Raw genomic sequence first — 24,578 nt, 5'->3', positions numbered from 1 at the left:
GAAACTGGCCCTTTGAAGCACGGAGGTATCAACGACTACAGTTTGAGCAGTTGCCGTGTGGTATATAGTAGTTAACTCTGTATATTCATGCCAATGCCCTGAGATTAGTAATTCATCCAGTGATGATTCCGCGGAACCAAACCAGATTATCAATCCACATGTATAGTCAAGGCTTTAGTCAGCCTCCGCGGAGGGTTTCTCGGGTTTCTACATAAGTTCCCAAGTCAGCCTTGACTCGAGCTCCACGGAGCACAGCAGTTAAATCGAATCGAAAGAGCATTAGAGCTACAATGGGATTGAGCGATCGACCGAGGAAGGTAGGGTGCTATTCCAGTGTGAATACAAGTTGCTAAATGGTGATGGAAGGCGTGTGACGTATGCTACACTCGCAAGATCAAGTGCGACGGACAGAGACCGCGCTGCTCGAACTGCATCAACTATGCGACGGACTGTACGCATAGCGCACAGAGCCGGAAGTCGAAGCCCAGAGCACAGCGTAGTGGCGGGGCCAGGGAGACGACTCAGATGAACGAATTCCAGGGCCTGCAAGCAGAAGTACAGCGCTTAGAGAACCAAAATGTATGTATTCTGGGCGTTGGAACGACAATGATACTCAATTCTAAAAGCTACAGGCTGAGAATCGAGACACAAGGCTCGAGGAGAGAATAGCAGCGCAAGTTGAAGATCAACACCATGAGGACGACGATCATACGATCAGCGCAATGGAACTACCGCCACTAGAACAAGCCATGGCTATGGTCGGGATATTTCTCAACAGCTACAACGCAGTTCTGCCGCTGTTTCATGCTGATACGCTCCTGCGTCTGATCGGTGAATGCTACGCCCAGCAGCCCGGACAATGCGACCCAGTAGTATGGGCTGCCATCAACGTTGTCTTTGCCTTGGCCAGCCAACAGGTGCCAGACCGATCTCGGTCCCAGACTGATCGGACAATGGAGTATCTCAACAAAGCCCAATCCATCATCTCGACTGTGATGCTGGGCGAGACTCGCCTCCTGAACATACAAGTACTCATAGGCATGGTGCTGGTGCTCCAAACTGCACACAATCTGACCCCATCTTTAATCCTCATATCAGCAACCATGCGCCTCGCGCATAAGCTAGGCCTACACAACCGCGCAGCATCAACACACCTAGATCTTGTGCAACGGAGACAGCATGCCCGCGTCTTCTGGCTGGCGTACATTCTCGACAAAGACTTAAGCCTCCGTAGCCAACAGCCTTCGGTTCAACTCGACGACGACATTGACGTGGAGTTACCGTCTTCTTTGCCGATGTCTAATGACGATAACGACAACACTGCCGGCATCGTCGTTACGGCTGACGGAAACGCCAGAATGAACTACTTCCTGGCTCGCATAAGGCTGGCTAGCATTGAGGGTCGTGTATATGACTGTCTCTATTCAACCAGAGCAGTGAATCGAAGCCTCGAAGAACGAGGCAATGCAAAGGAAAACATTGTCAATGCCCTCGATGAATGGCGAGCTTCCATACTGCCCGAATTCAGCGCCAGCATTGTCGCCTCGAGCACGAGAAACAAACCAGCACATAGTGGATTTTTCTGCGTGCTACACGCCGCCAATCTCCAATGCCTGGCGCTTGTTAACCGAGCTCACGCTTGGGATGGACAATGGGTGAGTGGTCTTCGCAGCCATAGCCGAGGACTTCAGATACTGCAGCTACCGCCATATTGGGAGACAATGGTACACCAGGCCCGAAACTACATGCTGTTGTTTCGAGATATCTGGTCGAGAGATGTCTGGTTTCGCTGGTTCGCAATCACATATCATATTGCATTAAGGATACCGTTGCTGACAGTAACAGGATGACTTCATGTCCTTACACCACCGCCATGGTACTATTGACGGCCAACGCTTTGTATAATTCGCGGCATGATAAGATTCAGTTAGATATCGAGCTGATTGATTCAGCTCTTCTTTGGCTCAATGAGGCCGTGAGGGAAAATCAATCGGAGGAGGCCCAGGCACTTTGGGAAACTTGCGTTGAGGCCATTCGAACGGTGAAGCAGAAGCTTGCTGGAAGCATCACAACGCCGTCTATCGATTACTGGTTACTGGATGATCCAGGTAGTCTAGATGCGTTCTAAGCATACACCACCAAAAGGGTTCATATTCATAGCTCCAAGCAACCTGACTCGTGAACAAATGTAATCTCGAAATTTACATGAATCTTGCACTGTCAAGACCAACTGCACTGTCAAGCCTCCCATTCCACGACATCGAAAACGACATTGAAGCTGCCCCGATATTCGTTCTCCACCAACAGATGCAACAGTATCCCCAACCGCTCCAACAATCCTGAATGATTCAGATCGTAGCCCGCAAACCGGGGCCTGAACCCAGCGTCCTCGATAAGCTTTCGAACGGTGCCAACTGAAGATGCAATTCCATTTCCACCAATGAAGAATATAGGCGGCACACGACCAGACGATGCCCATTTCTGGGCGTCCAAGAGTGTTGCAGGGATCGAGTTGAAGGCCTTGAAAAGTACTGCCTTTGGGAACGCTCTCTGGATCTCCTCCGCAATCGAGGTTCTGTCCATGTACTCGAGGTCATGGTAATGATTGAAATCGGCATCCACATTGAGTGGATTCATTGTATCAATCACGATCTTATCCGCCAGCGTAATGCCGTCGTGTTGCAGCTCTTTCAGAATATAAGGCAGGCGTGGGAAATATGCGGACAGAATGACAAGGTCGCCAAATTTCGCCGCGTCCGTTATCGAGCCGTATTTAAACCGAGCTACCACTTCCTCGCCGATGCCGTTTTCCAGGGCGAATTCTTGGACGCGCTCTCGAAGCCGTTCTGGATGCGTGTCTTTGCTGAGCATCACTTCGTAGCCAACGCGGACCCAGGAAAAGGCTAGCCGCAGGCCAATATTGCCTGCGTTCACAATGCCAACTTTCATTTCGAAGTATAGGAACAATAGGTTAGACGTTTATCGATGGAGCCTGCGATCTGAAAGTTTCACGAGAGCTGGCTGAACTTATATCCTGTAGCCAAAGATAGTTGGTTCCGCGGAAACCATTCCAACTGCTATGCTTTATAATATATCGAATCTACACTGTATTTCTAATTTGACTTGATATACTACAGCAAAGGGCTGATTAATACAACGTACCGTGCTTCGATATAGAAGACCTTAGCAAGCTCCGCGGAGGCAGACATCTGCTTATCCAGCTCGATGGAAGTAAAATATAAATCACCCAATAATCCAGATGCACAAGAGATGAAACAAATACCAAGTTTATTTCAATATATTTTCTCTACATCAAAGACATATAAACCCTTAGTAAACCCTGCAAACCAAATGGCGTCGATCGAAAAAGGCCTCTATGCTATTCCGCCAGGCTCCCGCATTCTGGTCACAGGTGCTAATGGATTTATTGGTTCCCATGTTGTTCAGCAGCTCTTGTCACTTGGATACGTCGTCAGGGGAACAGTGCGTTCAGAGAAGCCGTGGCTTGACGAACTGTTCAGCTCCAAATTTGGACCCAACAGCTTCGAGTCGATTGTTATCCCAGACTTGAGTGACGTTGACACTTTGAGCAAGGCAATGGGGGATGTGAGCGGTGTTATTCATGTGGTATATACAGCACTTTCCCCTTTTCACCTACGAAACCTATAAGAAACTCAGGACATAAGACTAAACAGTCCATTCTAGGCATCGGACGTTTCCTTTAGCCCAAATGCCGAGGAGGTTATTCCAAAGGTTGTTTCGGCCACCGAGACTATCTTGGATGCCGCTGCTAGGCAGGGAGGATCGATTCAGAGAGTCGTCCTCACCTCGTCAGCTTCAGCGGCAGCATTGCCACAGCCAGGGGTGGAAGGGATCGTGGTCACTGAAGGTAAGCCACTTGCTGACCTTGTATCCCGAGGATATCAACCAAGTCTTTTTTTTGTCACTATTTACTACTATAAGCTTGTGCTAACAGTACCATACAGACACGTGGAATCTAGCAACAGTGAAGGCTGCTTTTGATGAAACCACACCAGCAGATGCCAGGCCGTTCACGGTCTACGCTGCGTCCAAGACAGCAGGCGAGCAAGCAGCGTGGAAGTGGGTTAAAAGCAATAAGCCCGCTTTTGCATTCAACACCGTCTTGCCCTATTACACTGTAAGCAAACAGTCGTGCAGCTGGTCCAAGGCATATCGTTAGATTATTAGGGGCTAATCTGTTGTATTACCCTGGCTAATACATATTGGAACAGCTCGGACAAGTCCTTCATACCGAAATGCCTGGCTCTACCATGAAATGGGCGGCCAACCTGCTGAACGGTGACGCCGCCGCTTTCGGGTTTCCTGGACGTGAGATACTTTCCATGCTGTTGCCTAGTCCTATTTGTCCACGCTCAGCACGATTAGTTTACTGACAAGCCGAAATAGAATTCGTCGACGTCGTAGATCTCGCGCGGGTGCATGTTTCTGGCCTTCTCCATCCCGACGTCAAGTCTGAGCGCCTGTTTGCTTTCGCCTCGGCTTTTATCTGGAACGAATTCGTCGGCATTCTGCAGAAACTCCGTCCAGGGAATGCAGGAATACCAAGTCCTCCGGAAAATGAGCTTCGGGACCTAAGCCATATCGTTCCTGCCCGGAGAGCGGAGGAGTTGATCAAGTCGTTTTTTGGGCGGTCTGGTTGGGTTGGGTTAGAGGAGTCGGTCCGCGCTGGAATCAATAGTCTAGGGTACTAAAGGTTTGCTTAAACCAGAAAATTTGGAATATCTGTGCTCTAGGTATGAGACAGTCTTCTTCGGAACAACTGTGGGGGCTTGGTACATAAGCAAGCTGGCTGTAGCTTAGTTTTGACCAATCCATGTTTCCTATCTAAAGCAGGCTTTTAGAAAGCCTAAGTTTTATATAACAGCTGAGCTCAGGAAGTCTGACTACTTGAGTATTAACAGAAACAGTTCTATTTTAAAATACCAAGTCTGTATTATATATAACTATAGAAAGATATCTTCTGTTTACATATATAAAGATTATTAGGGTTACCTAAAGAGCCGTGCAAAGTACTCCGTAGTAAGATACCTATACACTAGTAAGCACAGCCATAAGATTAGCTGTTCTATTTTTTTCTTTTTGAAGTAGCTAACTCGGAGAATACTATCTGAAGGGCTTGTGAATAGCCACTATAGCCTCCTGTATACAGTCAGCTCGGTAAAACATCAGCACCAGGCTGTTGCCAACACTCAACCACCGTTTCAAAGACTGTTGTGACACTGTCGTATAGCCCAGCGTGACTTAGATTCAGTCAACTGAACTGGATTCTTAAAACAGAAAAATCATGATTTTCCCATCATATCCACTGTCAGGTATTCGGGGGCTTCTGCAAGGGGCACTCTACCCAGCTCTGCACGAATTCCGGCTGCAAGGAAATGGTCTCGACGGGGGCGGAAAAGGCTTCCCAAGCCCCTTATATCCCCCTTGATTGTGTATATTCCCTCGGTAGATCCGTCGTCCATCCCTTGCCAGCATGCTGATGGTGCATCCCAGTTCCCATGCGTCGCTGTGTCAGGATACGATGTTGCCTCGTTCTTCAGTTGATGTCTACCCCTTATCTGCTGGATATCCACCGTCTCATGCAATTGACCCAAAGCCATATGCCGAAATGATTGACACAGCCCCCCTCGCAACCTCGTCCCCGTACGTCCACGCCAAGGATGATACTAATACTATCAACAACAGGCCTGAAACGAAGCTGGTGTCGCTGGAGCTCAGTGGCAGTGACGGCCAGCACGAAGAGCAAGACACGACGCAAGCTTATCCCGCAGGCTGCAAATTCCTGGTGATTATGGTTGGGCTGGCACTTTCGTGCATCTTAGTGTCGCTGGTAGGTGCACCAGGTCTTACGAGCTAGTATTTTAACTATTAAAAACTAATATTTCACTAGGATAACACCATTCTGGCGACTGCCATTCCCAAGATTACAGCGCAATTTGCCTCGCTGGATGACGTTGGGTGGTATGGCAGCGCGTACCTGCTTACCAACTGCAGTATGTGCCTAGTTTATGGGAAGCTGTACACATTCTTCTCAATCAAATGGGTGTACCTTTCGGCACTTGGGCTTTTCGAGCTTGGCTCCCTTGTCTGCGCAATTACTCCCAACTCTGTAGGGTTGATTCTGGGACGGGCCATAGCTGGAGTTGGCGCCGGCGGAATCTTCCCAGGGTCGATCGTTATCATTAGCGAGTCTGTACCATTGCGACAAAGGCCTATATTCACGGGTTTGCTCAGTGCAATATTTTCCCTCTGCGCCGTTGCTGGCCCTCTAATTGGAGGTGCGCTGGCTGACCACGCTACCTGGAGGTGGTGTTTCTATATCAACCTACCGCTGGGCGGTGTTTCATGTCTCTTTATCGTGGCCTTCTACCATGCTCAAGGTCCCCCCGTCAAGACCCGGAATGGCCTGAAAGATATTGTGATGCAGCTAGACCCGCTAGGGCTGCTATGCTTTCTCCCGTCGATGATCAGCCTTTTACTTGCCCTGCAATGGGGTGGCACCAAGTATCCCTGGAGCAGTGCACAGGTAACTGCGCTATTCATTGTCTTTGGGCTGCTACTACTTGCCTTTATTGCTGTACAATGGTGGCGCAAGGACCAGGCTACCATTCCGCCTCAGCTAATGGGGAACCGAAATGTCTGGGGTGCCTCGCTCTTTGCCTTTTGTCTGGCTGCGTCCTTGATGGTATATACGTACTATGTAAGTTACCGTTCACACTTCTCGGCCACTGCTAACAAGTTTCCAGCTCCCTATATGGTTCCAAGGCGTCCAGGGCGCATCAGCGACGAGGTCAGGCGTTCTAAGCCTGCCCATGCTTCTAACGAGTGGACTATGCTCCATCATGGTGGGCGCGTGCGTCAGCGCCTTTGGTGGCTATATGCCGTTTGTCTATTTCTCAACAGCAGCCACCTCTGTCGCCGGTGGGTTACTGGCGACTCTTCGTGCGGACTCCAGTCCCGCCAAATACCTGGGCTACCAGGCGTTGTACGGGATTGGAGTTGGCACCGGCCTAATGCAGCCTTTAATGGCCGTGCAGGCTGCGGTCTCTCGAGCAGATATCCCAAGTGCTACTGCAATCATCATGTTTATGCAGACCATGGGGGGTGCTATCTCCGTGTCTGTGGCGCAAAACCTGTTCCACACCAAGCTGCTGACGAACCTTGCACGCCATGCCCATGTCCCTGAGGCTGATGTGTACAAGGTGGTGGAGGCAGGCGCGACAATGCTGAGAAAGGCTGTTCCAGGGGAGCTTTTGCTTGGGGCTTTGGATGCGTATAGCGCTGCTATTACATATTCCTTTCGTCTTGCTGTTGCGTTTTCTGCTCTTTCTGTGCTCGGCGCTTTGCCCATGCAGTGGCTTTCCGTCCGGAAGTCCTAACTTGTTTTTTTTCTAGTTGTATCGTTATAGCTGCGTGATTATAGTAGGTTAGGGTCTATCTTTCATTTACTTCTATTCAAACATTCAATTAGGAATCTGCCCATATTACAATAGCGCAGGTGACACTGGCATAGAAAAACACCTTTAAACTACTGTCTACTTGATAGTATCAGTTACCAACCTAAAAAGAACAGAAAATTCCTAATTTCCCGCCTGAGTTCGGCGATCAATCAATTCCGCCTGTTGCACCAGCCTCTGATACTTGAAATGAGCAACAAAGATATCGAGGCCCTGGGACTGCGCACGCCGGACCAGTCGCATGGCACCAACCGAATCTCCCCCACGAGCAGCGAAGCCATCGTCCGCACTGATCTCCTCGACAGACAGCTGCAAGACCTCGGCCCACAGCACAAGCAGCCGCCGTTCCGTGTCGGCAGAGGGAGGGCGGAAGACGGACTGCCGCCCCTGGTAAAGAGAGAGCTCTGCAGGGCCCAGGGCCGCGGCCATCTGACGCAGCTGCATCCTGTCCGTCTTCCCAGAGAGGGGTTTTGGAATCCAGGACACGCGCAGGACCATGGATGGCATCATGTATGATGGCCGCTCTAGAGCAAGAGATCCCAGGGCAGCCTCGTTATCGGAAAGAAGCTTGGGGGATAGCATCAGCTTGATCTGGGTGTCATCTCTTTCTCTTTCTCTTTCTCTTTCTCTTTCTCTTTCTCTTTCTCTTTCTCTTTCTCTTTCTCTTTCTCTTTCTCTTTCTCTTTCTCTTTCTCTGCAACGTCCACAAATGCAATCAGATGCTCTGTCCCCCGGAGTGCGACAACGTCTGCAACGACCGAGCTGGAGGGGAATTGCCTCTGGAGGAGGAATTCAATCTCCGAAAGCTCGAGGCGTTGACCGCGCAGTTTGGTCTGGGTGTCTCGTCGCCCGACAAAGGCCACCGTTCCATCCGGGTTGTATCGAACCAGATCTCCAGTTCTGTACAACAAGCGAGGCTTACCTGCTCGCCCGGCATCGTCTTCTCGTCGAAATGAGCGCCGATATCGAGGCCCGCGCGATCAGGGACCATGGTGCACTCGATCGTCAGAGGATAATTGCTAAACGGGAGTCGGTTTAGAGTCTCGTGCAGCGGAATCATGACGGCATCTGGCGCAATATCGACATCTATGGGGCTGACTTCGGGGAGGGCATAGGAAGGCCGTTGCGTATGAGATACGTGGATGCAGTGGCTGATGGGGTAATATCCATCATGCCACGACGTCAGGATAAAGCATCGCCCTGGGAGATCAACGTTGCAATACAAGATGAGACTGAAGGTGCTTTCTACGGACCCGCTCTGGGTGGCCTACATGGATGTGGATCATTTCTGGTCTTAAACCTTTCTTTTTAGAATTAGTATCCGGAATTACAAATCTTTAATACGAGAATGCAACGTACGGAGTAAATTTGGCACGGACTGATATTTATAGAAATACTGGATACACAATACGAGGGCGATGCCGATCCCTTACGAGCCTGTCAAGTATAAGAGAAACAAACGCCTCAGATAGGTTGACTCAATCATCATCTGTCTCGCTTTATTCCACAATGAAGGTCCTCGAATTCTCCATTTCCTTAATTGCCCTCCTCCCTGTCCTGGCGACAGCAGCCCCTGTGTCCGACCCCCTCGAAGGCACCGGCCTCGAGAAGCGGCGCAAAGCCCAAACATGCAAGATCATCAACGTCGACCACACTGTCAACTGCCGATACCAGCCACATCTTGATGCCGGGGAGATTTTTGGCTTTCCCAAGGGAGAGAAGCTCACGTTTGCTTGCTACAAGAAGGGAGACTGCTACAGTGGTGTTTGGTGAGCATGCTGACTTCATACTCCATCATACTGTAAAGAAAGCTGCTAATGTCTATTTAGTACTTGGGATCAGATCACTTATCTTGGAACGACGTGCTATGTGAATGGGTACTTTACTGATAGTAACTGCTCGAGCAGTATGTTGGCCCTTCGTGATCTTCTCCGCTGTGATGCTAACTGTATGATTAGAAAAGCTTCCCAAGTGTTAGATCAGACTAACCCCAATTATGTATATAAGATAAAGATAGCGGCTACTACATCAATATGGTCAATAAGGAGTTCAAATTTGGTTTTATTAAGATAAAACAACTATCCCTAGAGGGATAAACTGGCAAACCTTGATAAAATACAAAGAATCTGCGTTGGTAAGACTAGAACCTCAATCCGAATCTAAATTCATCAAAATCCTAGACGTCTGCGTCAAATACTTCCGATCCAGTTCTGTGAGCGGCAGATTATTTCCATAAAAGCAGCTAAAGGGCTCGATGATGAGCCAGGTAATCTCCCTTCCTATCATAGAAGGGATAGGACTGCCAAACACATACACGCAATATGGCGGGTATCTGGCCTTCACGGTAGGAGGCACCCGCAGAAGAGCAAACTGGCACTCTTTGGCAGCCTCTGGGACCTGAAGTGCCGGGGGAATCTCGACCTCGTCCTCAGGCTCATACAAATGAGTCTTCCCTCGTACCACTGTGCAGATGTTTTCGAGGCACCCGCTGAAATTCTTCGGTCGAGTATCTAGGCATTGCCAAAGACGCTCGAAAAGCTCTTCTTTCTGAATATCCTCCTTTCTGTTTCTAGGCTTTTCATATGTGTACAAATTCGTCAGGTGCAGAAACTCCTTTCTGGCCGCTGCTTGCACGAGTTCTGGGAGCGGGAGGCGACGAAGGTCGTGGATAAGACTCGGTACACTTTCCCTGGATATAACCCCTCCGGATGGCTGGACCCCAGGAATATGGCTGATATATGCTAAGACTCCCATAGCAACCTCTGAAGCTGTAATGCATGCAATTTCGTTCGTTACGACCCAGTCAGCATAATCAATGGTCGTTCGCCAATGCAGGCAGGCATAGAGCAAGGGCTGGCCCTCAGGGCGAAGGGGACACTCGGGCTCTCCCCAGGCTTGTCTGATCCTATCTATGAACACTGGCTCCATCCTCAACGGGGACCCTAAATCAAACGACTCCAGCAACTTTATGCCAGTTTGGGCTATCTTGTCCTTGCCGTCGATTGTCGCCAGCAGTGCGGACAAATCGTGGGCGGATTCAGGAAGCGATAGAGAACGAAATCGAAGTTGCACATCGAACTGGGATCTTAGAGCTAAGTGTCCAGGCCAGCCATCCGGTATTATAGTCCGGTCTCTAGATTCTGCAGCTGAGATGGGAATAGGCTGCATGGATGAGCCGCGGGCCGGAGGCTCCATGGTTGAATCGTATGCAGTCGGTGTATCCCCAGTGCTGATGTGCGGTACCCCATCTATAACAACATTTTCAGCCTCAGGCTTCACAACTATTTCGCGACCAGTGAAAGTGGATTGCTCCGGCTGGGGGCTGCTAGTCGCCTCAGTGGTCACCCGAGGTGGCGTCAGCGTGCTATCACGAAGAGGATCCTGTATAGGGGCTATGGATTCGACACTGTTATGAGAGAGCAGTCCCAGAAAGTCCGGGCCTGCCTGTTCTTGTAGAGTCTTCACAATACGCTCCAAGAATATTTCTCTCGCCCAGTCACATAGCAGGTCTATCACCAGAAGCAGTTGCAGTGCTGAATCATGTCTGAGAATAGACCCGTGCCATAGATCAATGATTTTCTGCGTGATGGCCATCAGCTTCATTCCTTGAACAGGACTGATGTCTTACTGTGTGAGCGCGGTGAGGAACACACGCATAAACCCTCCATTCATCTCCTCGGTTTGCTAAGAACCACACCAGTGGATCGAATTGCACCTTGCTCGCCGCTTCCAAATTCCTCTGAAGATCAAGCATGGCACGTATTGGAAAGACGGTTTGCCGCTCGATCGACTCAAACCCCACGCTATTCTTCTCGGACTTGGCCTCAAGGACAAGAAAAGGAAAGTACATGTCCGTGTCTTCCCCGACGACTGTCCGCGGGATGCTAGGGCCAGCAGCAAGAAGGTGTTCTAGCTCGGCGGTTCGTCCTAGCCCAAGAACCCGATCTGGCCTGTGATGGGCGAGCATCTTTTTCTGAATCTCGGCCATTGACTTGTCCACAACAGTGCAGCTCCCTTTGGTGACAAAGGATGTTTGCGAGGATGCTTCAGCCTGGACTTGTCAACTACCTGCGACATATGCACTCCTTGAGTTATACATACATACCAGCAACTTCGCACGCATAGACTCTGAACATTGACAGAGCTTTCTGCTATGACGTGTGTCTTGTAACCTCTCTGCTGCCTCTGGGCAGCTCGGTATAGCCTGAAAGTCTGAGATCCACCGCCGGTCTGCACAAATGTGACTGCACTCAGCTGTTAGCTTACACGCCCTCCAAACAAGACGGCACTTCACAAACCAATCCACAGCAGCCTCGAATCGCTTGAGAATCAGGTGCTCTGTTTTAAATCTCCAAGTTTCCTCGTTATCGAGGGATTCGCGAAGAGCATGCGCTTGAGTAACAAGCTTCTCGACGCGGTTGCACATTTTAGAGACGAGGATTAGTCGCACGTCATCGCTTCCATAATCTCTGGTAGCGTATTCTTCATACTCAATCTTCTCCATATCTCGCACGAGGCCAAATAGGGGCGCATATCTTGGCGGCCAGTCTCGCCGGCGGACAGGCCCATCGATCGATATTCTATATTTCCGGATCAGGGCATGTTGGGCCTGCGGGTTGAGTTTTCTTGAGGTGCGTTGCGGTGGCATCGGCGTGTATATAACTTTAGGGCCTTGACTAAGTTCTCGAGTGGCAAGGTGTGCTCTTTAGTATCGTTTCTGGGCGCTTAGCCGCCGGCACAGGCACCCTCGAATGGTGGGCATGAGAAGTCAGAGGCTCCTGTCTAAATTTAACCACTGTCGATCGGAAAGACACCAGTGTGAATATCCAACATGGAATCGAGGAATGGTTGGCTATTATTCCCCCCTTGTGCGATCTACACTGGTAAGCTTGTTGAGAGTTGTTCGCCAAGCGCGCTGGCGTTTAGACATGCATAGTTAGCTAATGCCAATCAATTATTCTAAAGTCTGAGGAAGCAGGTTTCGCGAGGGAGGTAATAGAAACCTCTGTCGACACTCGACAGTGGGAGGTAACAGATGGCTGCTTGTAGACGAAGAGTCCTAGTGAAGCAGGCAGAATACCATGGACCTGCAAACTAACTACAGAAATCTACAGAAATTCCGAATCCGCTGGCGTCTGGAGTGGGTTTTCCTTCCTCAGTCCAGTCGCTGCTGTTCCACTTCTGGAATGGTACTGTCTACTGCTACCATCCGCTGGTGGTCGCGAGAAACTGACTAGCCGAGGTCGAAGGATACCTGGATAGCCTCATCGATTCCAAATCGGGAAAGTGGCGTCCAATCGCCATCTTATCGATAGAGCCCCGCCCCCGCATTGACTGCAATCTCATTCATTCTTCACTTTTTGACTTCCACCCAGACTACTCATGCTATGAACACCTGTGTTAATCCGCGATTTACTGTTGGCCACTTGCCGCCTCTTCCGTGGTTAGGTAAGGTGGCGATTTTTGCAGTCCCCCGCAAACCTTTCCCTTGAGGCTTATTCTGTATGCCCATTTCTCTAGAAGTTTAGTTGTCACGCAGTTTCAAAGCAATCAGGCCAACCAATTCACCGCGTAATTCACCGTAATTCACAGCCGCAGACTTGGTTCCTGCGCAGCACCACCTGGGCACCATTCCTTGTCGCGGTCTGGACTCGTCCACGAGACTCGAACAGACACCGCTGATTGCTGCGTCCACGTCTGCGGTCTCAGCCCGAAAGCCTTTTCCGAGATTGACAAGTCACGAGCTCGTCAACAAAGAGCGGCCTGCATTTCAGTTGGACGGAGGACGCCGTTGGAGTCGTGGAATGGAATGGACAATTGCATGTGCACCTCTCATTTGCCATTATTATTCGACGCAGGCGCCGTAGAATCGATCAGCGCACTGCTGCAGAAACCGGATAGAGCGCTGACCGTGGCCATTTGTAATTGCGCACAAATCCGATCGAGTCAAGGAAATTCACTCGGCAGCGGGAGAGGTTCGTATCGAGTAATTATATCTCGGCTGATGCACGCGGTGGCGGATGGCGGCGGTGGCCGACGAGCAAAATGCCCATGGGTCGAGGATTTTGCGGAGGCGACTCGGCAATCCAGGGTCCGATCTCGGGGCAAATTCGGAGCCTGCCCCGATTAGGCAATGGTGAGGGTATCCCCGTGAAGGGTTTTTCTCCCGTATTTCTGGGGGCTGTCCTTGCCACGACCCAACTCTGCGTAAAACATCCGTCAAAGAATTTGCCAGAAGACGTCAAATCCACGATGGTATGACTGTGGTAGGGGCCGACGCCGTTGGGCTTCCGTGAGTTTGCCGTGGTTCTGATCGAGTAAGGCCCAGGACCCGGTGGCTCAGGTGGACCCCTGGCTGGGTCCCCGACAAGAAGTTTTGCATTTCCGTTACTCGATCGATACGCCGCAGTCCGCCTATATAAAGAACGGCTTATCGGCGTCGCCCACTTCTCCTTGCTTGGCTTATCTCTGGTTATCTGCGATCTGCTATCTGCTCTTTCTGTCGCTCCCTCTCCCTCTCCTCTCGCTCTTTGCCTTGCTCTTGCTTATTTCTCTCTTTGACTGGAACTCACCTTTGTTTTCTCCCACTAAACCTGCACAATGGATGCCGACATCCCGTCCATTGCCGTCTTCACCTCGTCGCGCGCCGTCGTCGGCGGCCGTCTGACCTCTGCCACCCTCGTTGTCTCGCGCACCACCGGCAAGATCACCGCCGTCTTCGATTCCGTCATCCCCGCCTCCGACTTCCCTGACGGCACCCCCTATACTGACTTCTCTCCGTATGTGCTGCTCCCCGGTCTGGTTGATGCTCACGTCCACCTCAACGAGCCTGGACGCACCGAATGGGAAGGCTTCTATACAGGCACCCAGGCCGCTGCCTTTGGCGGTGTCACCACCGTCGTTGACATGCCGCTCAATGCCATCCCTCCAACCACCACAGTCGACAACCTCAAGGTCAAGCTTCAGGCTGCCGAGGGCAAGTGCTGGGTCGATGTTGGCTTCTATGGCGGCATCATCCCCGGCAACGCTGGCGAGCTCAAGGCGCTAGTCCGCGAGGGCGTCTGCGGCTTTAAAGGATTCCTTATCGACAGTGGGGTAAGTTCCCCTTCCTTCGCTCCAAGCCAATTGCATACTTACAATCTCAGGTTGATGAATTCCCCGCTGTCTCGTCAGAAGACGTCCGAAAGGCCATGCTTGAACTGGCCGATGAGCCCACCACGCTCATGTTCCACGCCGAGATGGTCCCACCCAAGAACCCATCTGAATCCCCGGACGTCATGCCCGAGGGTGCCCCGGAGTCATACTCCACCTTCCTGGCCTCTCGCCCTTCAGACTATGAGACCTGTGCCGTAGAGGAGATCCTCTCCCTATCCCACCTGGCCCCCAACCTCCCTCTGCACATCGTCCACCTCTCCGCCATGGAGGCCATACCTCTCCTGCGCAAGGCCCGCGCCGAGGGCATCCCCATCACCGCCGAGACCTGCTACCACTACCTCTCCCTGGCCGCCGAGGAGATCCGCGACGGCGACACCCGCCACAAGTGCTGCCCGCCCATCCGGTCCCAGAACAACCAGGACGCCCTGTGGGCCGAACTCGAGCGCCACGCCGAACCCGACGGCGTCATCAAAACAATCGTCTCAGACCACTCCCCCTGCACGCCCATCCTCAAGCTCCTCCCCTCGCACATCCCAGGCCACAGCACCGAAACCCCAACCGCCACAACCAACCCGGCCACCAACGCCGTCATCAACGAGGGCTCCTTCCTCTCCGCCTGGGGTGGCATCTCCTCCGTCGGCCTCGGCCTCCCAATCCTTTGGTCCGAGCTGTCCCGCCGCAAGGGCCTCTCCTCATCAGACACCACAGCAACCAAGCAAGCCCTCCAGGACATCGTGCGCCTCTGCTGCGCCAACACCGCCGCCCAGGTCGGCCTGCACAAGTCCAAGGGCGACCTAGTCCCAGGCTTCGACGCAGACTTCTGTGTCTTCGACGATACCGCCGAGTGGGTCGTTGAGCCGAGCACCATGCTCTTCCGCAACAAGTGCTCGCCGTACCAGGGCCGCACCATGCGTGGTATGGTCCGCGAGACCTGGCTGCGCGGCGAAAAGATCTTTAACCGCGCTGATGGGTTCTGTGTCAAGGCGCCTTCGGGCTCGTTGCTTTTGGAGAAACGGGTTTGAATCTTTCCCTCTCTCTTGCACATATACCTCTCTCCTTCTCCTTCTCCATCGTCTTCTAACTGGCTGGTCCCGCATGCGCCTTGTTGCGAGATTCCATATGCGCCATTGCCATTGCGATGCAGAACGGAACTGAATCTGAATCTGATAAACGACCAAAGAAAAAAAAGCAAAAAGCAAAAGACTTATGATACCCCCCATACATACACACTAATGACCTGACCGCAGGAACAGCATCATCATATCATGTCCATGCATTACACTAGCGAGTGTAGACCTTTATGTTTAGTTTTTAGCTCTTTTTCTGCTGCTTGATAGAGAAATACCATAATAAAATCATTTAGGGAACCCTCTCTGTTCATATCATAGTTGTTTGTTTGTTTGTTTGTTTGTATTTTCGACATAAGTCTTCCTGGGAGATATCGTACATATTATTCTGTTCATCCTGTTCATCTGCAGCCAGAACGGACTGTGGACTGCAGATTGAGTAGAGATGAGTCCAGTCAATGGGCTGGAAGCACAAAAGATCCAACTTACTATCACCCGGCCTTCTCATGGTCCTGGTTTTGATCCTGCTCCTGCTCCTGCTCCTTCTCTTTCGTCGTCTCCTCTTCCCACTTCTCGCGTACTCTCCTTCGCAACCCCCCATTCGGCCCTCGTCCCCATATAACATCCTTATCCTTCTCATCGTCACCACTCTCCGTCCCAACAGGAAGAGGGAGAGCCTGATCTCGCTCTTCTCGAGAATCCCGCCCCCCAACTTCCTCCTGCCCGATAACCTCCTTCCGTTCTCGAAGCCGTCCCTCCTTCCCCCTCGCCTGCTCGATCTTCCCCAGATAAATCGCATAAATAAACACCTCCGCAATGCCCACCCCCAGCGCGGCAAATATCGAAACCAGCACACGGACTGCATCCGATGCACCACCTCCCCCGCCACCACTATGGGAAACCTGTCTCGAAGACCTCCACGTCGACGATATCTTCGACACAAGTATATCTGGCATTTGGAATGTTAATGCCCAGTAGACGCTGAAGCCGGTTATAAGCACGGAGAGGAAGATGTTTAGGACGAGCGAGGGCGTGAGCGGGTCTGTGTAGTTGGGGTCCTCCTGGGTGGCGGAGTGGGAGTCGTGTAAGGCGGCGAGCTTGGATGTTGTTGAGTTAAAGATTGCGGGTGATGGTGATGACGATGATGATAATGTGTTTAATGGATTTGAAGCTGTGGATGGTTGGGAGAGCATGCGTGCATAGGCGTCTGATTCGGCGGCGGCAAGGAGGCGGGCTTTTTGGGCTAGGTATTCGGGGCTCTACACAGTGGAAGTTTGTCAGCGGCTATTCTTGCAGGACTGGTTGTGGGATGATATCAGGAAGGTGATGGGAGCGTACGGGTTTTGGTTTTGGAGGTGGTGGAGGGATGTATAGCTTTGTCCCGCGGAGGAGGGAATCGAGGCTCCGGTTGTTGCCATTTTGGGAGCTGCGAGTTTCTCGGAAATAGCGAGATATTTGGATTATCTGGTCGTGAGATACCGGGTTCCCTAGTGATAGGGATTCGGGGAGGTCGAGGTCTTCTCGTGACGATGGAGGGATGGCCTCGAGGGCGGAGAGGATAGGTGTGGTGGTGACGAGGCGCACCATATCGATAGTATCTCTATTATCTCTCTAGAGTCATCATATGCTCAATAGTGAATCAACCAGGTTGGGAAGGTTGGTAACGAAACCGAGATGCGAAGAGAGTTGATAACGAAGCTCCAGCAACCGAGTTCAATGAGAAAACCCACCTTTCCCAAACAGGCAACCAACTCCCCCACTCCGCTCCAGTCACTTTTCTTCCATCATCGCCCTCAACCTCAACTCCTCCACCCCCAATTCCCAGTCAATCAAGCAGCAGCAACAATGGCAGACAAAAAGCCCACACAGTACGAGTCTCTTCTTTGCCCTCATTTGCTCAAATACACCGTACAAAAAAAAAGTAACAACCAACTAACACCCTAACCCAGAACACAAACAAACCCGCGGGGTATCCCCTTCGCCCCCTTCGTCGACAATGTCGCCGACTACGTCTCCTCGCGCGCCGAAGTCGAATCAACCATGCGCTCCTTCCAAGAAATGATCTCCAAGTACCAATTCATGGAAGTCAACACGCAGCGGCGCGCCGCGGGGCTACGTGAGAAGATCCCCGATATCAAGAAAACGCTAGAGATGGTGCGCTTCCTCAAGACCCGACGCGATAATGGCGGCGCGCCGCTCGAGACGAACTTTGAGTTAAACGATACCCTGTATGCGCGGGCGACTGTGGATACGGCTGATACTGAGGAGGTGTACCTCTGGCTCGGGGCGAATGTCATGCTGGCTTATCCCATTGGCGAGGCGCAGACGATGTTGGAGGAGAAGTTGAGTGCGGCGCAGTTGAGTTCGGCAAATTGTGATGAGGATTTGGAGTTTTTGAGGGAGCAGATTACGGTTTGTTTTGCCCTCTTTGAAACTGCTTGAATTGTCAAGCTAACATTTTCGACAGACGCTGGAGGTTGCTACGGCCCGTGTGTATAACTGGGATGTGGTGGAGAGACGAAAAGAAAAGGCTGCTGGGAAGGAAGAGGAAAAATAATCGAAAACAAAATTGACGAGAGATAACCGGCGGCAGGTCAAGTAGCTGGCTACTAACCTCTGATATACGCTATCTTTCTGGTTGATCTAAGCTACATATATAGGTGTGGATTAGCATTTACATGACTGGATACACTCCTGTCTCTGGCAGCCCAGAGAATAAAATGTTTTACGATAGCCGCCAGGTTTTGTCTTGGTAGATTGGATACTTGCATCCTTGTAGCCTTGTTTGTTGCGTATGGAACCATTATCGCTAAGAGGGAAATCATCAGGCATAACCGGCATGAATATGACATTACCCAATCCTTATAGAACGCCGCCATCTATCGTAAAGGCATTCAAATAGACATCGCTCTAGATGCTTCAAACGGTGTATCATCAGCATACAAGCACGGCCGTAGATATGCGCAGCATACGCGGCGGGAATCTATAAACAAATAACGCATGTGACGTAGCATTAAAAAGAAAGAAAGAAAGAAAGAAAAAGAAAACATCATACAAACTCGCCACTAAAATGAAAATGACTAAATAGAAAAAAGAAGGCCGTAACTCAGATTAAAAAAGTCATAAGTATGTCGAAGCAATCGTCAATCGTAAAAGGAAAGAAGTAAAGTTCAATCACCCAGGAAAAGTCGTTCAGGGTGATCGTCCGCTCTGTCTCGCACTCGCTTCGTAAAATCTAGATCTTCTTCGTCACTAACAAGGGTCCATTCTTCAATGTCGCCGATATCGTCATCCGCGTTCTCATCTGCCATCCCTGTTGTTGGCGTGGGTGAGAACGGCGTAGATGAAATACTGGACCGCTGTCGAGTTAGCGTTGTTGCGTATTCGAGATCGCGGTATATCGCTTGAATAGCAGTGGCCACGCCATCCTCCTGTTATATATTAGCATGCGCTTATATCTTCTGTTGTTGGAAATCTTACACTTCGTATCCTCTCCCCGAGCTTCCTTGCCCTCACAATCATACGCTCATCATGGGTAGCTGTCCATAGCGCGCGAGAGAAAATGCTGACGTTTAGCTTCTTCATGCATATACCAACCCCCAAATCTTCGATCCGGTTACCAAAGAAGAATTGGTCACCAAAGAAGGGCTTGGCAATGGTTGGTACGCCGGCACGAAGACTTGCCCCGGTCGTTCCGGCACCACCGTGGTGTGCTGCGGCATCGATTTGCGAGAATAGCCAGTCATGAGGAGCGGATTGAATCTGGTGAATCTCAGGCGGCAGCGGGATTTCTGACTTCGTGCTAGCTGGATCGCCTAGACGAGATGACCATCCTTTAGAAAGGATGCAGCGGACGTCTGCTTTCAGCACCGACTCGACGACTGTTCGTGTCAGCGCAGACGGGTCCGACACAACGATAGATCCGAATCCTATATAGACGATCTTCTTCCCGTCCTCTCGAGCGCGCTGGATAAACTCTGCGAGCTCCTTTGGAGGAGTCCAGTCAGAGCTCTCGCTGAGGAACCAATAACCCGTGATCCGAACCCAGTCTGGGAAGTCTAGGGGTAGAGGCACAACTGAAGGAGAGAAATTGTAAAGGAACGGAACCTTGTTGGGCTGCATCTTGTCCAGGTTCGTGGCCTTGAGTCCTAGCTCGCTCATTCTCCAACGGTTCACTTGCCCAGAAATGGCCTTCCAGAAGACGTTCTCGAACATCACATACGTGATATAGTTATACGCACCGCCCATCCTATGTTCAGGTACCGCGAATGCATGAGGGTATGCTCGTGTTCTTGACCACGGCATGGTGAAACCACGGAAATATGGAATCCTAAGAGCCTCGGCAACATGGATTCCCGCCATGGCACTTGGAGATTCGATGAGAAGATCGCTACCCTGGCAGGCCGTCCATGCAGACAACAGAAGGTCATCGATCCAACCTCGAAACTTCGCGCTGGCCTCTTTCAGAAAGGAGTAAGTAAACATTCCGTTCTCCACGCACAGCCGCATAAGCTCAGCCGGATCGCCGTCAACAGGAGCGAAATCAATGCCATGTTTCCGGACCCACGGCCCGAATTCCGCATGAGTTGCGATCCTGGGTTTATGCCCCTCCGCAAGCAAACCTTTGCATAGAGCAATATAAGGCTGCACATCACCCCGTGAGCCAATAGTTAGGCATGTAATTGACAAAGGCTCGGGTGGCTTGAAATCAACAATGGAAGCGCGAGGGTCGTCAAAGATAGAAGGAAGCTCAGAAGATTCGCTGAGTTGCGAACGAAGTGTTTGCTCTGTCGAAGCATTCAAGCGGGCTTCTTCCAGCATTCGGTGTTCCGTTTGTGCCGCCTCGGACTCATCGCTCTCCGGCTGTGATAACAAGCCTGACTCGACCAGAAGCTTAACAGGCTCGAGCTGCCGGATTATCGTTACGGCACAGTCATCACGTGCATCTGCGGTGTTGAATTCAAAGAATAGTTCTTCGTAACCTCTAACGACAACAACAAGCCCGTGATACCCAAATTGAAAGCCCTTCTCCTTCTCCACATTTTCGATATCATGAAGGGGAAGTATCATTTTTGTTCGCGTGCCCGGCAAAAGGCTGCGAAAGCAAACCCTATTCTGGCTGATGTAAATCTTCCCATAGAGGGGAAGTGCACGGTGCAGATGGGCGAAATAGGCCGCCTCAAGTTTCTCTGTCGGCGGCAGCGCAAAATGAGCTCGGAAGCGGTTTCCGTCTCTCATACTTTCTTCTGTAGTTTCAGGATATAATGCGCGGTCGTCTGGTAGGACGCCCTCAAGGTCTCCATAATGCCTTCGACCACCAGCCCACATTCCGGAGACCTTTTCCAGATAGCTCATGGACTCGGTTGCTAATAACGTACTCATATCCCTAGAATAACTCTTCAAATATTCTGCGAGCCCGGCAGCGCGTTGAAGAGGGTACGACCCGGCCCTAACAAGGTCGTTCAACGTGGCCGGAGAGTAGAGCTTAGAAGCATCCTTCGAGTCTTGCTCAGAAATATAAGCAGCATAAAGGTCTTCTCGTGTCCGAGACAGCCCATCATGCGCGTGCTCTGTTATTGATCTGGTCATTTCGTCTGAACGGCGACGGTTAGGCTTTGTCGCATCGGAGGTCCGTCGTTGCCACGTTTGTATCGTGGGAGAATGGAATACGTCGCTCCGGTTCAGTATCTGACTCGCTGACTCCGTTGTGTCCGTCATTGACTGCAATACTGCTGATGATTCAGTGATCTGGTCTATGGAGTTAACAAACGAAGTTGATGACTCCTGCTGCTTCATCCGTGGTGACTTTTCAATGCCCGTATCGGCACTCAGAATGCCGGTGCTCGCACTGCGCCGTCGTGACGGCGTCCCTTGGGGTTTACCTCCACTGGTGATAGACCACCTGCTTTGTGACCCACGGGACCTCTTAGGGTGAGCTGTGTTGTCTGGTAAAGGTGATTTGCTGGGCGAAGAATCCTTCGTCGGGGTGCTCCGAATCAGGCCTTTTAGGAGATTGAACGCGTCGTGACCTGAATCGAATAAGGTAAAGTAATACTGCAAATAAACTTAGCCAGGTGTACATACGGGGGATCAAGCATCGCAACGTACCTCATCAATAGCATACGACTCCTCATCAACGACACGTAATTTGAACGTCTCGGCGATTTCAGCCATGGGGCTCTCTTCTATATCCAAAATCTTCTCAATCGGAAACGAGACTTTGATGCTTTCGCCCTCATTGTGCGTCCTGAAAATGACTTTCTGCAACGATTTAACCCATTCCCTCGCATCCGTCGAACTGTCTGCTCTGAAGTAGTATGTTCGATGGTCAGTTGTGACCTGGAAGTCTCTCGAGTCTCTTCCTTTCTCTTTGGACTCGGTGAGAGACGCAGAGATCCCATATCGCAAGTCGATCTGGCCGCTGGGAAAGTAAAGATTGGATGAGTCGGTATAGTAAGAAAGAACGTCTTTCTTCAATAAAAACCAGTAGCGATTGTACGTAGGGTTCTTTCGGCCACGCTTATAGATATAGCCGGACTTGATGGCGATCGTGGACTTTTTAGGGAGATAGGCGTAGAAGCATATATGCCCTTCGGTCACATACATGTAACCCTGCAAAAGCATGCTTTGTAGTAAGCAGCAAGAGTATTCCACGACTATCTTTTCGGGCGCAGCGAAATGAAACATCTCCATCAATCGCAGAGAAAGTGGAGACGCCGCGGATTGTTGAGAAATGGTATCGTTCTTCTCTTCTTGTGAAGAGGACTGTGAGCTCTCTTCCGGGGTCTCCGTATCTAAAAGTGCTCGCGCCTCGACCATGCGGCTCAAGATAGGAGCGGCTCGAGGCGTCGCGCTGCGTGGTCGAGGGAGAGCCGGGAGCGGGGATAGCCTGCCGCTTATTGATGATTTATCATGTTCCTTATCCTGATTGATGGACCCCGATTTGAAAGGCCGAAAGAGCTTATGGTCTGATATTGACCTCCGGTGGCGGCGGCCGCGTTCCTTCGAGCTAGTCCTCGTTTCTGGAGCCGAAGGTACTTGTTTAGTTCCACCCATTTCCGACGACGCTGTATTTTGTTTGCCTGAAGATTTCCCAGACGGCTGGGAGGTTTTTTTGTCGGTATCTTCCTCGCTATCGCTAGAGCTGTCGATGCGCGCACCGGACTCGGTGCGGCTACCTACTGTAGCAATCACAGACAATAAAGATTGGTGCATGTACTGCAATCCGTCTCCAGACTTGCCGCCACCCGGTGGAGCTGTATAATCCATCTGAGAATCATCATGGTCTTCTTTTAGGCGTTCCGGGAAGGAGCTTGAAAACATGCTCCTCGATATGGACTGCTTGTTTCCGCTGAGTTTCCGCTCCACTCGCCGCTTCGTATCGTCTTTGAATGGTCGCATTTTAAGAGGTTTATAAGGCGAATATATTACGGGGACAGGGGCTCTGTGTGGTATTTGAAAGGCTGAGGCTTCGAGTGGAATGAAAGTTGAATCTGGGGTACTGGAGTATAGGGCGGTCGCTAAAGGTCACGATGAGGATACCGAAACAAATGATCAAAAAAAAGCTGTCCAGGAGATCACTTGATTAGTATAGAATCCTTGCAGATTTAAATGAACAAAGAAACAGGAAGAAACGCAAGGATAAGGGAGAGCCACCCACTGTCCATTCCATGAGCTGATAAGGATAAGAAGAAGAGTGTTCGAAGCGCAAATCTCCCGGGGGTTGTCAAAGCCGCACAGGCTGGGGTTCTTGAGTCATCCTGGGAGAGTGGAGGCGATGACAGGGTTCAAGAATGACAACGGGTCGGATGGCGTCGAGAAGAGTGAGTGATGCAAGTCGAACTAGGCGAAGGCGTGCAGAGACAACTGTAGAGCAGTCGGCGGTCTTGTCTCTGGCGTCACTTGTCTGTATCAGCTGGTCCATGTGCAAGCGCCCGGCCAATCAGAGCATTTACATGTGACGAGGAAACTGAATCCCGCAAATCAGCAGTTCCAGCCGCCCATGAACGTGCTTATGTCATCGGGCATTTTAACTAAGTCACGTAAAGAAAGGTACGGATGATGAACTTGGCCTCTAAAAATCCAAGGGATGCTGAAGTGCTGAAGTGAGGACGCATCTATGCTTGGAGCTCAAGGTCCTTTTGACAGCCTGAGGCAGCTGGGCGTAGATCCATCGTGGAGACCAGAGTCCGCTCTCTAACTAGTTCCAGTTAGTTTGTTTGCTGTCCAGGCGGCCGTCCTGGCGCCTGAAAACTACGGCCCACCTGCCAGATCTCCAACTACATCGCATCAATATCATGCTTGGTCTATGGTGTTGAAATTGTAAGGAAACGCTTCGATTTATTTAAATACACAATGTCATCTCTTTTCAAAATCATGTCCTCCACGCAACTGTCTCATTTCATTGTCTCAGAAAGCGTAGTAGGTCTCTAGCCCTTCGGTCTTGCGGGCTGTATAGATGGCTTGTGGGCAAAGTTCCAGTGCGATGCTCCTCAAAACGCAGACCCAGGAGGGCAGGTAAGTTGTAGGGTCCCCCCCCCCCCCCCATTCTGCTTTTTATTCCTGAATGCCCCATCAGTAAGGCAACGTTTTCGTTGGAGAGAAACAGTGAGCTTACTATAAAACGCAATCGCCTAAATACCCTATCTAAGGAGCAGCCGACTGCTGGACCTCGCCGGGCGGGCTCCTCTTCGAGCTATCACTGTTGTCTGAAATCCTAGCAACGATACCATTAGTACTATCTTCAAAAAATCAGGGTGAATACATACGGGTCCACTCGGGGCTGGTGCACCAGCAGATTGTCGACACAACGCGCCGACGCCCATAAAATTCGAAATTGAATCAGCCCATCTTGAAG

The 24,578-nt window shown here is 50.9% G+C and overlaps 11 protein-coding genes across 11 annotated transcripts; 6 read left to right on the top strand and 5 right to left on the bottom strand.

Moving 5' to 3' along the window:
* Nucleotides 1-290: 290 nt before the first annotated feature.
* Nucleotides 291-2,128, top strand: APUU_70818A (uncharacterized protein; the record flags this gene model as incomplete). The annotated part of the gene is made up of 4 exons (XM_041695733.1): nt 291-317; nt 367-579; nt 633-1,792; nt 1,846-2,128. 4 exons carry the CDS (start codon nt 291-293, stop codon nt 2,126-2,128), a joined length of 1,683 nt encoding a protein of 560 aa, XP_041561434.1.
* Nucleotides 2,129-2,238: 110 nt separating this feature from the next.
* On the bottom strand, nt 2,239-2,949 carry APUU_70817S (NADPH-dependent F420 reductase; the record flags this gene model as incomplete). The annotated part of the gene is made up of 1 exon (XM_041695732.1): nt 2,239-2,949. The coding sequence occupies one exon, from the start codon at nt 2,947-2,949 to the stop codon at nt 2,239-2,241; it is 711 nt and encodes a 236-aa protein (XP_041561433.1).
* Nucleotides 2,950-3,351: 402 nt separating this feature from the next.
* Nucleotides 3,352-4,733, top strand: APUU_70816A (uncharacterized protein; the record flags this gene model as incomplete). The annotated part of the gene is made up of 5 exons (XM_041695731.1): nt 3,352-3,627; nt 3,706-3,889; nt 3,987-4,159; nt 4,254-4,350; nt 4,429-4,733. The coding sequence occupies 5 exons, from the start codon at nt 3,352-3,354 to the stop codon at nt 4,731-4,733; spliced, it is 1,035 nt and encodes a 344-aa protein (XP_041561432.1).
* A 917-nt stretch (nt 4,734-5,650) lies between these two features.
* APUU_70815A (MDR family MFS transporter) lies at nt 5,651-7,421 on the top strand (the record flags this gene model as incomplete). Its single annotated transcript, XM_041695730.1, has 3 exons — nt 5,651-5,872; nt 5,933-6,742; nt 6,789-7,421. 3 exons carry the CDS (start codon nt 5,651-5,653, stop codon nt 7,419-7,421), a joined length of 1,665 nt encoding a protein of 554 aa, XP_041561431.1.
* A 201-nt stretch (nt 7,422-7,622) lies between these two features.
* APUU_70814S (uncharacterized protein) lies at nt 7,623-8,490 on the bottom strand (the record flags this gene model as incomplete). Its single annotated transcript, XM_041695729.1, has 2 exons — nt 7,623-8,066; nt 8,422-8,490. 2 exons carry the CDS (start codon nt 8,488-8,490, stop codon nt 7,623-7,625), a joined length of 513 nt encoding a protein of 170 aa, XP_041561430.1.
* A 518-nt stretch (nt 8,491-9,008) lies between these two features.
* On the top strand, nt 9,009-9,477 carry APUU_70813A (putative MBL2-like secreted peptide; the record flags this gene model as incomplete). The annotated part of the gene is made up of 3 exons (XM_041695728.1): nt 9,009-9,268; nt 9,329-9,405; nt 9,458-9,477. 3 exons carry the CDS (start codon nt 9,009-9,011, stop codon nt 9,475-9,477), a joined length of 357 nt encoding a protein of 118 aa, XP_041561429.1.
* A 170-nt stretch (nt 9,478-9,647) lies between these two features.
* Nucleotides 9,648-12,147, bottom strand: APUU_70812S (uncharacterized protein; the record flags this gene model as incomplete). The annotated part of the gene is made up of 4 exons (XM_041695727.1): nt 9,648-11,078; nt 11,128-11,550; nt 11,605-11,743; nt 11,798-12,147. 4 exons carry the CDS (start codon nt 12,145-12,147, stop codon nt 9,648-9,650), a joined length of 2,343 nt encoding a protein of 780 aa, XP_041561428.1.
* A 1,952-nt stretch (nt 12,148-14,099) lies between these two features.
* On the top strand, nt 14,100-15,676 carry APUU_70811A (allantoinase alX; the record flags this gene model as incomplete). The annotated part of the gene is made up of 2 exons (XM_041695726.1): nt 14,100-14,594; nt 14,645-15,676. 2 exons carry the CDS (start codon nt 14,100-14,102, stop codon nt 15,674-15,676), a joined length of 1,527 nt encoding a protein of 508 aa, XP_041561427.1.
* A 536-nt stretch (nt 15,677-16,212) lies between these two features.
* On the bottom strand, nt 16,213-17,308 carry APUU_70810S (TMEM199/VMA12 family protein; the record flags this gene model as incomplete). Its single annotated transcript, XM_041695725.1, has 2 exons — nt 16,213-16,980; nt 17,060-17,308. The coding sequence occupies 2 exons, from the start codon at nt 17,306-17,308 to the stop codon at nt 16,213-16,215; spliced, it is 1,017 nt and encodes a 338-aa protein (XP_041561426.1).
* Nucleotides 17,309-17,566: 258 nt separating this feature from the next.
* Nucleotides 17,567-18,278, top strand: PRF1 (tubulin-binding prefolding complex subunit PAC10; the record flags this gene model as incomplete). Its single annotated transcript, XM_041695723.1, has 3 exons — nt 17,567-17,589; nt 17,671-18,133; nt 18,189-18,278. 3 exons carry the CDS (start codon nt 17,567-17,569, stop codon nt 18,276-18,278), a joined length of 576 nt encoding a protein of 191 aa, XP_041561425.1.
* A 613-nt stretch (nt 18,279-18,891) lies between these two features.
* Nucleotides 18,892-23,122, bottom strand: atg26 (UDP-glucose:sterol glycosyltransferase; the record flags this gene model as incomplete). Its single annotated transcript, XM_041695722.1, has 3 exons — nt 18,892-19,152; nt 19,202-21,775; nt 21,830-23,122. 3 exons carry the CDS (start codon nt 23,120-23,122, stop codon nt 18,892-18,894), a joined length of 4,128 nt encoding a protein of 1,375 aa, XP_041561424.1.
* Between the last annotated feature and the right edge of the window lie 1,456 nt (nt 23,123-24,578).

The sequence above is a fragment of the Aspergillus puulaauensis genome, chromosome 7 (assembly GCF_016861865.1).
Source record: "Aspergillus puulaauensis MK2 DNA, chromosome 7, nearly complete sequence".
NCBI lineage: Eukaryota > Fungi > Ascomycota > Eurotiomycetes > Eurotiales > Aspergillaceae > Aspergillus > Aspergillus puulaauensis.
The sequence above is the reverse complement of the archived record's forward strand: the minus strand, read 5'-3'. Positions and strand labels throughout refer to the sequence as shown.